The sequence below is a fragment of the Triticum aestivum genome, chromosome 3A (genome assembly GCF_018294505.1).
Source record: "Triticum aestivum cultivar Chinese Spring chromosome 3A, IWGSC CS RefSeq v2.1, whole genome shotgun sequence".
NCBI classification, from domain to species: Eukaryota; Viridiplantae; Streptophyta; class Magnoliopsida; order Poales; family Poaceae; genus Triticum; species Triticum aestivum.
In genome coordinates, this window is record NC_057800.1 from 220,295,773 (window position 1) to 220,310,366 (window position 14,594).

Sequence of the window (14,594 nt, forward strand, 5' to 3'; positions counted from 1 at the left end):
GAAGGACGTCAGCTTTCCTCATGCAAAACTTCATAGTCATCCTAAAGAATGGAACTAGATTTGGTTCTACTGTAAGGATACTTCCCATGATGATGAGAACCCTCTGCCGGGTTATCGTGCTCACCAGCTTACCAATACACATCCACTTCCACAACGGCTGACTGCCAAGGAACGGGCCACATACACTCCACAACTCGCCAAGCTCAGAGCCTTTATGGCTAACGGTTTGACAAGAGTTGATTTTGCTCGTTGCTGGATATCTTGGAGTATTTTATCGTTAAGCCGTCGCCCCGGTTTAATGTGTCAGTACATAGGGGGATTAAAAGATCCTCGGCGGCATATTGATATTCAGCTAACAGAGGCTGAAGTTACTGAGTCTGTTAAGAAGATGTTGGATGAACCGGTGGCTGTCTGCAGCAAAACAGGGCTTAGTCCCTTCTGCGTTTCCAATAAACCGATAGCTGTAAGACTTGCCTCACTCCTGCTTGTACTTGATATTCTTATTTGTGTAATATTTTATGTCCTCTGTCAATCTTTTAACAGGGTGATGACTCATTCCGGAAGAAGAAGCCATAGGATAAACCGGCCAAGACCCCTCGGCCTAAGACGAAGGTTGTTAAGAAACCTGCCAAGAAAAAGGCAGCTGAATCCACCGGGTTAAACCTCGATGATGACCTTGATGATCCGGACGCAGAGGTAGAACTTGACTCTCTTGGTTCGTTTTTCATACACCTCATTGACAATGATTATTATCAGGATGATGCTAAAGGCAGCCAAGCCAATGACGCAGAGGTAATTATCCTTTCCTCCTGTGCAGACCCTCTGCCAACACAAAAAATCCATCAAGCAATCTGGAAAGTAAGATTTTCTCACCCCCTAGCTCACTTGGACCCAAACTTTCTTTTGAAGAAGCAGCAACACGAAGCTTGCCGCACAACCCGGCACAGCGGCCAAGTAGTCACTTCAGCCGGTTTACCAAACACTCCGGCTTGGAAACATCGATCTGAGGTCTCACACACTCCCGATACTTCTTATCCCAAGGCGGGTTATTTCCGACAACCTCTTAATCCATCTGATTCAAATTATCAGGGAACGCCTCATTCATCATCCGGTGAGTCAACGACCACACAGCTCCCTCCTCTTAAAATTGTTCCTGGGTAAACACTTTAAACTTAATCCTTTGACGCTTTATACTTGCGTGCTATACTAACCTTTATATCTTTTTCCTTTCAGAGCCAAGGCCAGACCCAGCAAGAAAGCTCGGGTAGATAAACCGTCTGATGACAATGTGGTTATTGAACCGGAGAGAACTCCAGAACCGAAAGGAACAAATGTTGATGGTGTGCTTGATGATCCGCCACCTCAAGATCACGACTTTGTTGTTGAACAAGTAGAACTTGATGCAACCGGCCATGTTGATAAACCGACAAGCCCGTTTTGCACTGATGATAAACCGTCAAGTCCATCTAAGGCTGCTGATAAATCGTCAACTCCAGTAAAGGCTGCTGGTGACAAGGAAGATGATGTTATAATTACTAGCATTGGCCACACCACCCCTAGCAATCCTGTTGCGTTATCAAAGCATAGTGCCAAGGAGGAACTTTCTGCTATGGGCAAAGGCAAATGGAGCACAGACTTGTCAAGCTACACCCACCTCAACGCCCAAGAACTTCATTCTGGTTTTTTAAACGGTATGCACACAAACCCGACTACGAAGCCGGTTTAGTGAATCTAATGAAGGAGCGATATGAGGTTAATTACATAATTGTTTCTCTCTTGTGTCCAATTTCAAGTACCAACTCCAGTAGCCCCAAGGGCTGATTTATGATGCCAATCTAAACTAGCACTTTGCTATATCTCAACTCTGCATGTTTATCCTCCAAGGGCCGGTTTATCTTTTGAAGATGAACCGGTACTTTAACATTGTGATCTTTTAACTTTCGCCTGTGTAGTCCCCAAGGGCCGGTTTATCTTTCCAAGCTGAACCGGGTCTTTAACCAATGTTACTTTGAGAAAACGTACATTAGCCCCCAAGTGTCAAGAATAATACTTGTATTGTGCTTGGGACTTGTAAAATATTTCTGGTAATCAAACAAATAGGCATTGGCCCCCAAGTGCCAAGTGTATAACTTGTTATGTGCTTGGTACTTCCAATATTCACTGCCATCTCATAATATGTCTTTATCTTATAGGCTGAGCTAAGCAAAAAGGAAGCCCAAACCGCTGACCTTCAAGAAAATATCAAATCCCAGCAAGCAGAAACCTCCAAAGCCAAAGAGGAACTGACCAGTGCCTTAGCAGCCATGGAGAAGCTGAAGGAAACTTTTAATAAGGAACAGGCGGATTGGGGCACAGAGAAAACTGCATTGCAAAAGAGGGCTGAAGAAGCAGAAGCGGCCCTTAAACCGGCGGTCGAAGAGCTGGCCGGTTTAAAGTGGCAGATAAATGCCATGACTGCTGTTGTGTTTGGTAAGTCTCCTCATCTAAAGTTGTCAATATATATATATTATCTCATCAGTTTACCGGTTTACTGATGCTTGCAATGACACAGGAACGTGCATTACCCATCTGGGCTCTGACATGTGGATGAAGCTGAAGGCTGCCTATACTCTGATAGAGCAGTTATATTCCGGAGCTCAACGGGCCATCTGCACCGATGCGCATAACAAACCACCTCCAACTTTGATAAAGGAAACCATTGAGAGAACTGTCAATGTTGCCTGCCCGTTTGGACGAGTTAAAAAGATCAGGTGCAAGGTCAAGTGTGTTGACTGCACTAATGCGGGCTAAGGCATGGATACCAGATCTTGACTCGTCAGATATCGGCAGCGGCTTTCCTAGCATAAAAGAGGACGGCTCAGAGTTTAACAATGATGATCTTCGAAGGCTGACAAAGGAAATGCGCCCCATAGCGAGCAAATTGGCCGCAGAAACATATCTCTCTCACTATCAGCTGGTTTATGACTCCGATCATAAAAGACTTCCTGCGCCAACACATGATGTAGAAGATCTTATTCCGCCAATCCGTAAGCACACCTATGCCCCTGATGTTGACCCCTCAAACCTTATAAGTGATGAAGCTGTGTTCCAAACCTTAACTGGAATCGATTGGGCAACCATTGACTTCCAGCCACTGGGTAGAGAGGAGGAAGATGCACCAGCGCAGGACGATCCACAACCTTCAACTCAGCCTGGTGATGAGTCATGATTCGGAGGCCGGTTTAGCCTTCTGCGTACTGCCACACTTGCCGAAAACAATTATTCTTTTGGGCATTAAAGCGCCTTGTAATAGGCTAGTTTAAAACACTTGGTCTGTTATGCCATCGTGCATACTTATTTTGCCTGATACTGTGAATCCCCCATGCTTTAGGATATATTATGTTTCATAACCCGTAGCGGTGTTATTCAAATTGTTCCTGCATACAAGAAGTTTGAAAGTGTCCTGGCGGTTTACCACTCGACGGGTCATGATGCCCAAATATATAGCCGGGGTTTATAACCAAGGCTGTACTTTGAAAATAATCAAAGACGAAAGAGACCTAGTAGTAATATCTCCAACATATCCCATCTCACATTCATGGTCTCAAGCCATTTTGCGGAATCTGGGATCATCATCGCTTCCTCATAGTTCGTAGGTTCGTCATGGTCAAGTAACATGACCTCCAGAACAGGATTATCATACCACTCTGGTGCGGATCTTACTCTGGTTGACCTACGAGGTTCGGTAGTAACTTGGTCAGAAGTTTCATGATCATCATCATTAGCTTCCTCACTAATTAGTGTAGGAATCACTGGAACTGATTTCTATGATGAACTACTTTCCAATAAGGGAGCAAGTACAGTTACCTCATCAATTTCTACTTTCCTCCCACTCACTTCTTTCGAGAGAAACTCCTTCTCTAGAAAGGATCCATTCTTAGCAATGCATATCTTGCCTTCAGATCTGTGATAGAAGGTGTACCCAACAGTCTCCTTTGGGTATCATATGAAGACACGTTTCTCCAATTTGGGTTCGAGCTTATCAGGTTGAAGCTTTTTCACATAAGCATCGTAGCCCCAAACTTGAAGAAACGACAACTTGGGTTTCTTGCCAAACCACAGTTCATATGGTGTCGTCTCAACGGATTTCGATGGTGCCCTATTTAATGTGAATGCAGCCATCTCTAAAGCATAACCCCAAAACGATAGCGATAAATCAGTAAGAGACATCATAGATCGCACTATATCTAATAAAGTGCGGTTACGATGTTCGGACACACCATTACGCTGTGGTGTTCCAGGTGGCGTGAGTTGCGAAACTATTCTGCATTGTTTCAAGTGAAGACCAAACTCATAACTCAAATGTTCACCTCCATGATTAGATTGTAGAAACTTAATTTTCTTGTTACAATGATTTTCCACTTCACTTTGAAATTCTTTGAACTTTTCAAATGTTTCAGACTTATGTTTCATCAAGTATACATACCCATATCTGCTCAAATCATATGTGAAGGTCAAAAAATAACAATACTCGCCACGAGCATCAACACTCATCGGACCGAATACATCAGTATGTATTATCTCCAATAAGTTTGTTGCTCGTTCCATTGTTCCGGAGAACGGAGTCTTAGTCATCTTGCCCATGAGGCATGGTTCGCAAGCATCAAGTGATTCATAATCAAGTGATTCCAAAAGCCCATCGACATGGAGTTTCTTCATGCGCTTTACACCAATATGACCTAAACGGCAGTGCCACAAGTAAGTTGCACTATCATTATTAAACTTATATCTTTTGGCTTCAATACTATGAATATGTGTATCACTACTATCAAGATTTAGTAAAAAAAGACCACTCATTAAGGGTGCATGACCATAAAAGATACTACTCATATAAATAGAACAACCATTATTCTCTGATTTAAATGAATAACCGTCTCGCATCAAACAAGATCCCGATATAATGTTCATGCTTAACGCTGGCACCAAACAACAATTATTCAGGTCTAAAACTAATCCCAAAGTTAGATGTAGAGATAGAGTGCCAATGGCGATCACATCGACTTTGGAACTATTTCCCACGTGCATCGTCACCTCGTCCTTAGCCGATCTTCGCTTAATCCGTAGCCTCTTTTTTGAGTTGCAAATATTAGCAACAGAACCAGTATCAAATATCCAGGCGCTACTGCGAGCATTAGTAAGGTACACATCAATAACATGTATATCAAATATACCTTTCACTTTGCCATCCTTCCTATCCGCCAAATACTTGGGGCAGTTCCACTTCCAGTGACCGATCCCTTTGCAGTAGAAGCACTCAGTCTCAGGCTTAGGTCTAGACTTGGGCTTCTTCACTTGAGCAACAACTTGCTTGCTGTTCTTCTTGAAGTTCCCCTTCTTCCTTTGCCCTTCTTATTGAAACTGGTGGTCTTGTTGACCATCAACACTTGATGGTCCTTCTTGATTTCTACCTCCGTAGCCTTTAGCATCGCGAAGAGCTCGGGAATTGTCTTATCCATCCCTTCCATATTATAGTTCATCATGAAGCTTTTGTAGCTTGGTGGCAGTGATTGAAAAACTCTATCAATGACACTATCAACCGGAAGATTAAGTCCCAGCTGAGTCAAGTGATTGTGGTACCCAGACATTCTGAGTATGTGCTCACTAACAGAACTATTCTCCTCCATTTTGCAGTTGTAGAACTTATTGGAGACTTCATATCTCTCAATCCGGGCATTAGCTTGAAATATTAACTTCAACTCTTGGAACATCTCATATGCTCCATGACGTTCAAAACATCGTTGAAGTCCCGGTTCTAAGCCATAAAGCATGGCACACTGAACTATCAAGTAGTCATCAGCTTTGCTCTGCCAGGTGTTCATAACATCTCGAGTTGCTCCTGCAGCGGGTTTGGCACCTAGCGGTGCTTCCAGGACATAATTCTTCTATGCAGCAATGAGGATAATCCTCAAGTTACGGACCCAGTCCATGTAGTTGCTACCATCATCTTTCAACTTAGCTTTCTCTAGGAATGCATTAAAATTCAACAGAACAACAGCACGGGCCATTTATCTACAACAACATAGACATGCAAAATACTATCAGGTACTAAGTTCATGATAAATTAAAGTTCAATTAATCATATTACTTAAGAACTCCCACTTAGATAGACATCCCTCTAATCATCTAAGTGATCACGCGATCCATATCAACTAAACCATGTCCGATCATCACGTGAGATGGAGTAGTTTTCAATGGTGAACATCACTATGTTGATCATATCTACTATATGATTCACGCTCAACCTTTCGGTCTCAGTGTTCCGAGGCCATATCTGCATATGCTAGGCTCGTCAAGTTTAACCCGAGTATTCTGCTTGTGCAAAACTGGCTTGCACATGTTGTATGTGAACGTAGAGCTTATCACACCCGATCATCACGTGGTGTCTCGGCACGACGAACTGTAGCAACGGTGCATACTTAGGGAGAGCACTTGTACCTTGAAATTTAGTGAGAGATCATCTTATAATGCTACCGTCATACTAAGCAAAATAAGATGCATAAAGGATAAAGATCACATGCAATCAATATAAGTGATATGATATGGCCATCATCATCTTGTGCCTTTGATCTCAATCTCCAAAGCACTGTCATGATCACCATCGTCACCGGCTTGACACCTTGATCTCCATGGTAGCATTGTTGTCGTCTCGCAACTATTGCTTCTACGACTATCGCTACCGCTTAGTCATAAAGTAAAGCAATTACATAGCGATTGCATTTCATACAATAAAGCGACAACCATATGGCTCCTGCCAGTTGCTGATAACTGTGTCACAAAACATGATCATCTCATACAATAATTTATATAATCACGTCTTGACCATATCACATCACAAGATGCCCTGCAAAAACAAGTTAGATGTCCTCTACTTTGTTGTTGCAAGTTTTACATGGCTGCTACGGGCTTAGTAAGAACCGTTCTTACCTACACATCAAAAACCACAACGCGGTATAGTGATTGCTTTTTGATCTTCAGAAAGAACCCTGTTCATTGAATCCGAATCAACTAAAGTTGGAGAAACTGACACCCGCCAGTCACCTGTGTGCAAAGCACGTTGGTAGAACCAGTCTCATGAACGTGGTCATGTAATGTCGGTCCGGGCCGCTTCATCCAACAATACCGCCGAATCAAGAAACAACTAGTGATGGCAAGCAATATGTATATACCCACGCCCACAACTCCTTTGTGTTCTACTCGTGCATATAACATCTACGCATAGACTTGACTCGGATGCCACTGTTGTGGAACGCAGTATTTCAAAAAAATTCCTACGATCACGCAAGATCTATCTAGGGATGCATAGAAACGAGAGGGAGAGTGTGTCTATGTACGCTTGTAGACCAAAAGCGGAAGCGTTAAGTAACGCGGTTGATGTAGTCGAACGTCTTTGCGATCCAACCGATCAAGTACCGAACGCACAACACCTCCGCGATCTGCACATGTTCAGCTCGATGATGTCCCTCGAACTCTAGATCCAGCTGAGGCCGAGGGAGAGTTTCGTCAGCACGACGGCGTGTTGACGGTGATGCTGAAGTTACCAACGCAGGGCTTCGCCTAAGCACTATGGCAATATGACCGAGATGGAAATCTGTGAAGGGGGGCACCGCACACGGCTAAGAGATTAACTTATGTGTCTATGGGGTGCCCCCCTCCCCCGTATATAAAGGAGTGGAGGAGGGGAGGGCCGGCCTCCTATGGCGCGCCCCAAGGGGGGATTCCTACTCCTAGGAGTAGGTTTCCCCCTTTCCCTAGTTGGAGTAGGGGGGGAAGGAAGATGAAGAGGGAGAGAAGGAAAGGGGGGCGGCCCCCCTCCCAATTTGGATTGGGCTTGGGGGGCGCACGCCTCCCACTTGGACGCCTCCTCCTCTCTCCCACCATGGCCCATTAAGGCCCATTAACTCCCCGGGGGGTTCCGGTAACCTCCCGGTATTCCGGAAAATGCCCGAACCTATCCGAAACATTTCCAGTGTCCAAACATAGCCTTCCAATATATCAATCTTCATGTCTCGACCATTTCGAGACTCCTCGTTATGTCCGTGATCACATCCGGGACTCCGAACTATCTTCAATACATCAAATCTCATAACTCATAATACATATCATCGTCGAACGTTAAGCATGCGGACCCTACGGGTACGAGAACTATGTAGACATGACCGAGACTCATCTCTGGTCAATAACCAATAACGGAACATGGATGCTCATAGTGGTTCCTACATATTCTACGAAGATCTTTATCGGTCAAACCGCATAACAACATACATTTGTTCCCTTTGTCATCGGTATGTTACTTGCCCGAGATTCGATCGTCGATATCATCATACCTAGTTCAATCTCGTTACCGGCAAGTCTCTTTACTCGTTCCGTAATGCAACATCCCGAAACTAACTCATTAGTCACATTGCTTGCAAGGCTTATAGTGATGTGCATTACCGAGAGGGCCCAAAGATACCTCTCCGACAATCGGAGTGATAAATCCTAATCTCGATCTATGCCAACTCAACAAATACCATCGGAGACACCTGTAGAGCATCTTTATAATCACCCAGTTATGTTGTGATGTTTGATAGCACACTAAGTGTTCCTCCGGTATTCGTGAGTTGCATAATCTCATAGTCATAGAAACATGTATATATTATGGAGAAAGCAATAGCAATAAACTAAACGATCATAGTGTTAAGCTAACGGATGGGTCAAGTCAATCACATCATTCTCTAATGATGTGATCCCGTTCATCAAATGACAACTCATGTCTATGGCTAGGAAACTTAACCATCTTTGATTAACGAGGTAGTCAAGTAGAGGCATACTAGCGACACTCTGTTTGTCTATGTATTCACACATGTACTAAGTTCCCGGATAATACAATTCTAGTATGAATAATAAAGATTTATCATGATATAGGGAAATATAAATAACAATTTTATTATTGCCTGGCATATTTCCTTCAAATAAATAATGTAGATGCAAATATTTTTACTCAGGGGATAGGTCGTGATGTAAAATAAGCCGTGATGCAAATTTGCATCACTTGAGGCTCTCAAGCAAATTTTACATCACCAACAGACCACATGGGGGCTACGTGACTGGAGCAAAATTTGCATCACCAAGTACTATTTTTATATTATTATCAAGCGCTCCAACAAATAATGTGAAATAGGGCACCCACAAGACAACGTGATGTGTTTTGCAACACCTTTGATAAGCAAAACTTATATGGTCCGTGTGTGGATATGCGGTTGCTGTGCTTGGTGAGGTCTAGAGCACTATCTGGATGGTTTAGTTAGTGTTTCATCGTTCATGCTTTTGTCCGCACAAGATATATGTGATGTTGTAGCTAGCCCCTCTAAGAGTCTAGGCAGCGAGTTTGTGCTAAAAAAAGAAAACAACGTTCGCCTAGCTCAAAATAGAACAACCTACAACCAGCAACAAACAATCCACAACAAAAATAGGGCCACAAAAAGAAATGATGTCATCCATAACATGACTTAATTATGTCACATCTAATGTACCCTACACAGACCTAAAAAGAAAGGATTTTGATTTGACCGATTTGATTTAAAAGCAATGTGTTTTTTAAATCTTGAAATAGATTTGGATAGTATTGACTTCATTGGATATTTATTGATTTTGTAGTACAAATGAGTTAGTGTAGAGGGGTGTGCGCTTGCGTGCGCGACGGAAAGAAAAAAAAAAGCGCGCGCACACACACACATACTCCCTCCTTCCATCTATATAGGGCCTAATGCGTTTTTTGAGACTAACTTTGACCAAATGTTAGAGCAATAATATATGACATGCAACTTAAACAAAGCACGCCGTCAAATTCGTAAGTGAAAGGAGCTTTCAATGATATAATTTTCACATTATGCATGTCATGTACTATTAATCTTGTCAATAGTCAAGAGCGGTCTTGAAAAACGCATTAGGCCTTATATAGATGGAAGGAGGGAGTACATCATACTAGCATTTAGATTAGGTTTATAGTATTTGAAGCTTGTTTTCCGTTAGGAAAGCCCCCCCAAAAAGGAAAGAAAATCATGATAATCATCTAAATCAGCGGGGCCTTTTTCACCGCAACCAGTTACGGCGTAGATCCTCTATTCTTTAACTGACCAGGAGTCTCGCATCAGTCTACCACTTGCATTGGTCTCGTCGCTTCGCCTTCCGATCGCCATGGAGAAGCAGCAGCAGGAGAGGATGCTCCTCCAAGCCGCCTTCGACGGCAACCTCCGCCTCGTCAAAAGTAACCCGACCAAGCTCGTGTTTGCTCTTTTATCTTATTATTAGGGTTCGTTGGTCTGCCCTAGGTGTGGATCCAAGTGTGTTTAGTACCTGAGTCAATGGTAAGCATTTCCCGTCGCGCGCGTGTGCCAAGAGATGGCGCGGAGGCTCAACTCGGGGCCAGGCGAGGCGGCCATCATGGCCGCGGTGGTTGACGGAAACTGCGGGAACAGCGCGCTGCACCTGGCGGCCATGGAGGAGAAGATGGACGTCTGCAGGTATCTCGTGGAGGACCTCCGCCTTGACATCAACCAAACAAACGACAATGGTTAGGTTGCCTTCCCTTCAATTCTGCATCTCTTGCATAGTTATACGGCCTGAAGAGAGCGTTATGCAACTTTTTTTTTGTCTTCCGAAAATAGAAAACAAAATGAACAATTCTTTCTATGGGTTTCTTCTTTTTCGGGCCTTTCTATGGGTTTCAGTTTCACAAATATTTTTGGCACCGCACGCTTAAGTTTCAGTATTTCTGTGAAATTCAATGAAAGTGAGGGCCATTCATCTGCAACACCCTTGGCATATTGTTGGTTATCGTACCCTGCATACACTTATACTTAAATTCGAAGTTGAGTTTAAATATTTTAAATTCATTCATGGGACATTTATACCAGCATATCTTGATTTCTTGAATGTATAGGTGTCTCTTGCACCTTCATTTGTGTCTTTGTGCTATCTTTGTTTTAAACAGCAAACATAGGAGAGTCACTGCGTAATGCATCAATTAGGACTAATGATGTTCCGGTTCCACATTGAGCACTTTTAACAGTAGTAAAGTATCCGGTTTTTTTTTGGAAAAGGGGACGTGCCCCAGCCTCTGCATCAGAAAGATGCATACGGCTCATATTATTAAAAGGATAAACCAATAGCATAGTACCGAAAGGTCATAGTAGAAACTATAACAAAATCTGTAAATAAGAAAAGCCCAAAGCCACAACCGGCTGGCAAAACAATAGGATCACTACATGTCTATCCTATTACATGACCGCCATCCAAACCGGTTGAAAATATCCCGAGCTACCATCTCCCATCGGGTAGACGCAGTAACCAAACGCTCCCTGGCCTCCGTCGGAGTGAGTAGCGACCACATACGGATGAACGCCGTGGCCCTGAAGATAACCTGCAAAAAGTGAATGTTTGTTGATCGGTTAAAGACTAAGTCATTTCTGCAATTCCATATTGCCCACAAAAGTGCACAAACGCCAACCCGAATGTGTCTTGCAATGTCAGAATCCACCCCATCTAGCCATGTTCCAAATAACATACTAATAGAGGTGGGCTGACTAATATTAAAAGCAATATGAACCGACCGCCACAGAATCTTAGCCAACGGGCAATCGAGAAAGAGGTGTTTGATGTTTTCAGAATGATCACAGAAGCTACATCGAGACGGACCTACCCAATTACGTTTTGCAAGGTTATCCTTAGTCAGAATGACTTGTTTATGCACAAACCACATAAACACTTTAATACGTAAGGGTACCTTAACTTGCCAAACATGTAAGGAGGTAGGGATGACAGTAGAGTTAATGACATCCTGATACATTGATTTGACCGAGAACACACCGTTCTTAGTAAGTTTCCAATGCAACTGATCAGGGTGAGAAGACAACCGGACATCCATTAAACGACGAACCAGATGGAGCCAGGCCTCCCAACGATTTCCAACAAGCGTCCGCCTAAAGTTGATATTGAGGGGAACGGATTGTAAAACAGTAGTAAAGTATCCGTGCCTTGTCCATAAAGGAACATTTGTATTGTTGAAGGCAGGTTTGATTTTGTGCTGAGCTACTGGTCTTTGTTTTTCTTACAGGTGAAACTCCGCTATTCCTTTCTGCATTTTTTGGGAGAACTGTGGCTGCAAAATATCTTCTTGCTCATGATGCCGATCCAAAGTTAGGTGGTAAAACAGGATCGCCTCTCCATGCTGCTGCACACAAAGGTCTCTCTCATGTAAACACACACAAATAATATATAATTTGGAATAATTATTTTCAATACTATTTAAGTGCATATGAAATCACACGATACAAACTGCAGTAGGCTCTTGAAAACGATCGAAAGATCTAGAGGGTTTAGGAGTGGCCCCGGCCTTCATGCGGTCCAATCTGACCGACAAGGCAGGCGCAAATATATTCGCATAAGTTTTTTTTTGCAAATTGTTGTTTAGTTATCCTGAGCATGGCCCTAGTTAACTTCTTAACTGTTCTGTCAAAATTTGAACTAGTATATTAGTCTAAAATCGTAATTTGGCTGGCAATTCTGATAAAGAGTATCCCGAGGTATAGTCAGGTGTCATGCATGTGTGAAAGACAAGTTAAATGTTGGGAAATAATTTGGAGTTATTAACTTTTTAATAATTTCTTCTTCAGAACATCAAGGAATAGTCAACCTGCTGCTTTCAAGAGGAATTGATGTGGATTTACCTTCCCCGCTTGGGACTCCGTTGCATTTGGCTGCTACTTATGGTCAAGATGGCACAATGAAGATTTTGTTGGAGCACCACGCAGATGTAAGACATCAGTTCTCTGTACACACTGGGCTGTTCAAAAGAAGAAGAAAAACCGGATTTGTGAAGACCCTTAAGAATGTATACATCCCATTGACGCTATCATGCACTGGAATGGGAACAATGTGGCCACTTTTACTTTGGTACATGAAGAGTTTATTTTGGTACAAAGCTACGGATATATATTCAGCATTTGATCATAATTACGTAGTTCTTTTGAAGTGAAACACAGTCACTTCCCCACAGTATGGTAAATATTATGTCTAATTTCTTTGTGAACATCACCAATACATGCATAATATATAACACCAAATGAGGTGATATTATTTCTCTAATTTTCCTTTCTTCACGTATGGGAATTTGATCTATCCACTTTCTGCAGCCAAACAAGGTTCTCAACCTTGATGATACCCCGCTGAGTATGGCCATAAGACCCATACCAACTGCACCGGTGAACTGTGTGAAGCTACTCATTAAGGTTAGTCACCTTCCTTCGTGGATCTCCGTTAAGTGTATTCTGTAGGACAATTTTATCCCATCACGAGTAATTTGTCTTTGTATTACATCTCAAGCACTAACTCAGGTGATCAAATAATAATTAATTTACTCAGGCTGGCGCTGATGTGGATTTCACTGACTCGAATGGTGGTAGTTACGTGGCGTTGGCAGCAACTTGTGGCTCAGCTGGCATCATGAACTGTTTACTAGAAGCTGGTGCTAACCCGAATATTGCAGATGAAGTGAGTTATACAGTTTCCAGTTTGACTGCTGTCAGGCTCTACTTCTCATGCGTACTTTTTGTTGGTATTTACCTGACTACTATTGGTCCTCTATGAGGTCAGGCAGTAGAATAAGCTGATCTGGCCCCATTTGTTCTTTTCGTAAATTTTCATAAATAAATTTATGCACTAAAAGTGACACACTTCTCTTAAGATTTTCGTTACAATTAACTGCAGAAATTAACCCAAGATTTTCTTGGACGAGGATGGGTGAGGGCATTAGGCTATTCCATAATTGCTTCATGCATTTGATATTGTGCAAAGTATATTTAGTTATTTGTTTGAAATGTGCTAAATTTTGAATCACATTGACATAGAAATTGTTTGCAACTGCACATGATATTTATATTAGTGATTATTCATTGCGAAATCTACAATGTCTTCTGCTCTTGCAGTTTGGTATAACTCCAATTGAAGTTGCTGCTTCCCAAGGCAGAAGAGAAATTGTTGAAATGTTATTTCCTGTAACTTCTCCGATTTCAAAGCTTCCCGATTGGAGCATTGACGGGATCATTTCGCATGTGAAAACTTTTGGTTTGCAGCAGGTATGTGTCTCCTTCTATGATCACTTGTAGCTCCATAATACTTTCTTTGGTTCACTATATCTGCCATCAGCTCACTATGCATACGAACTCAGAAAAAACCCAGATCTAAGAAATATTTTATGAGAAATGATCATGCCCCTACTAAATGACATGCAAGTATGCAAGCATGCTCGCACTTAATCTCATTCAAATCATTAAATTATGGGTAGATATTGGAAACACTGTATTAAATATACACTTGATTTTGGCCGTGGACAATTATTTTAAGCAGAGATTTCAAGGCATGTGACAGTTTTAAGGCATCTCTAGCCGATCCCTTAAAAGGCGTTAACTCCTTATATTTTTTATTTTGAGGAGTAAAACCACACCTAGCCGAACTCTTATCCGGCTTAACTCCTTATAATCTTTAAGCACTGGCTCTTTAGGCCCTCAAATATACTC

At 42.4% G+C, this 14,594-nt stretch overlaps 1 protein-coding gene across 2 annotated transcripts in view; it reads left to right on the forward strand.

Moving 5' to 3' along the window:
• Positions 1–10,150: 10,150 nt before the first annotated feature.
• LOC123061032 (ankyrin-1) overlaps positions 10,151–14,594 on the forward strand; it is a 12,306-nt gene continuing 7,862 nt past the window's right edge. For both annotated transcript variants that reach the window (XR_006428440.1, XM_044483932.1), the window contains exons 1-6: positions 10,151–10,591; positions 12,134–12,262; positions 12,693–12,832; positions 13,212–13,307; positions 13,441–13,569; positions 14,004–14,153. Coding sequence is in view for 1 of the 2 variants with exons in the window: in XM_044483932.1 (XP_044339867.1) it covers positions 10,420–10,591; positions 12,134–12,262; positions 12,693–12,832; positions 13,212–13,307; positions 13,441–13,569; positions 14,004–14,153 (816 nt within the window). In the remaining variant the exon portion in view is untranslated. The remainder of the gene's footprint in view (positions 10,592–12,133; positions 12,263–12,692; positions 12,833–13,211; positions 13,308–13,440; positions 13,570–14,003; positions 14,154–14,594) is intronic.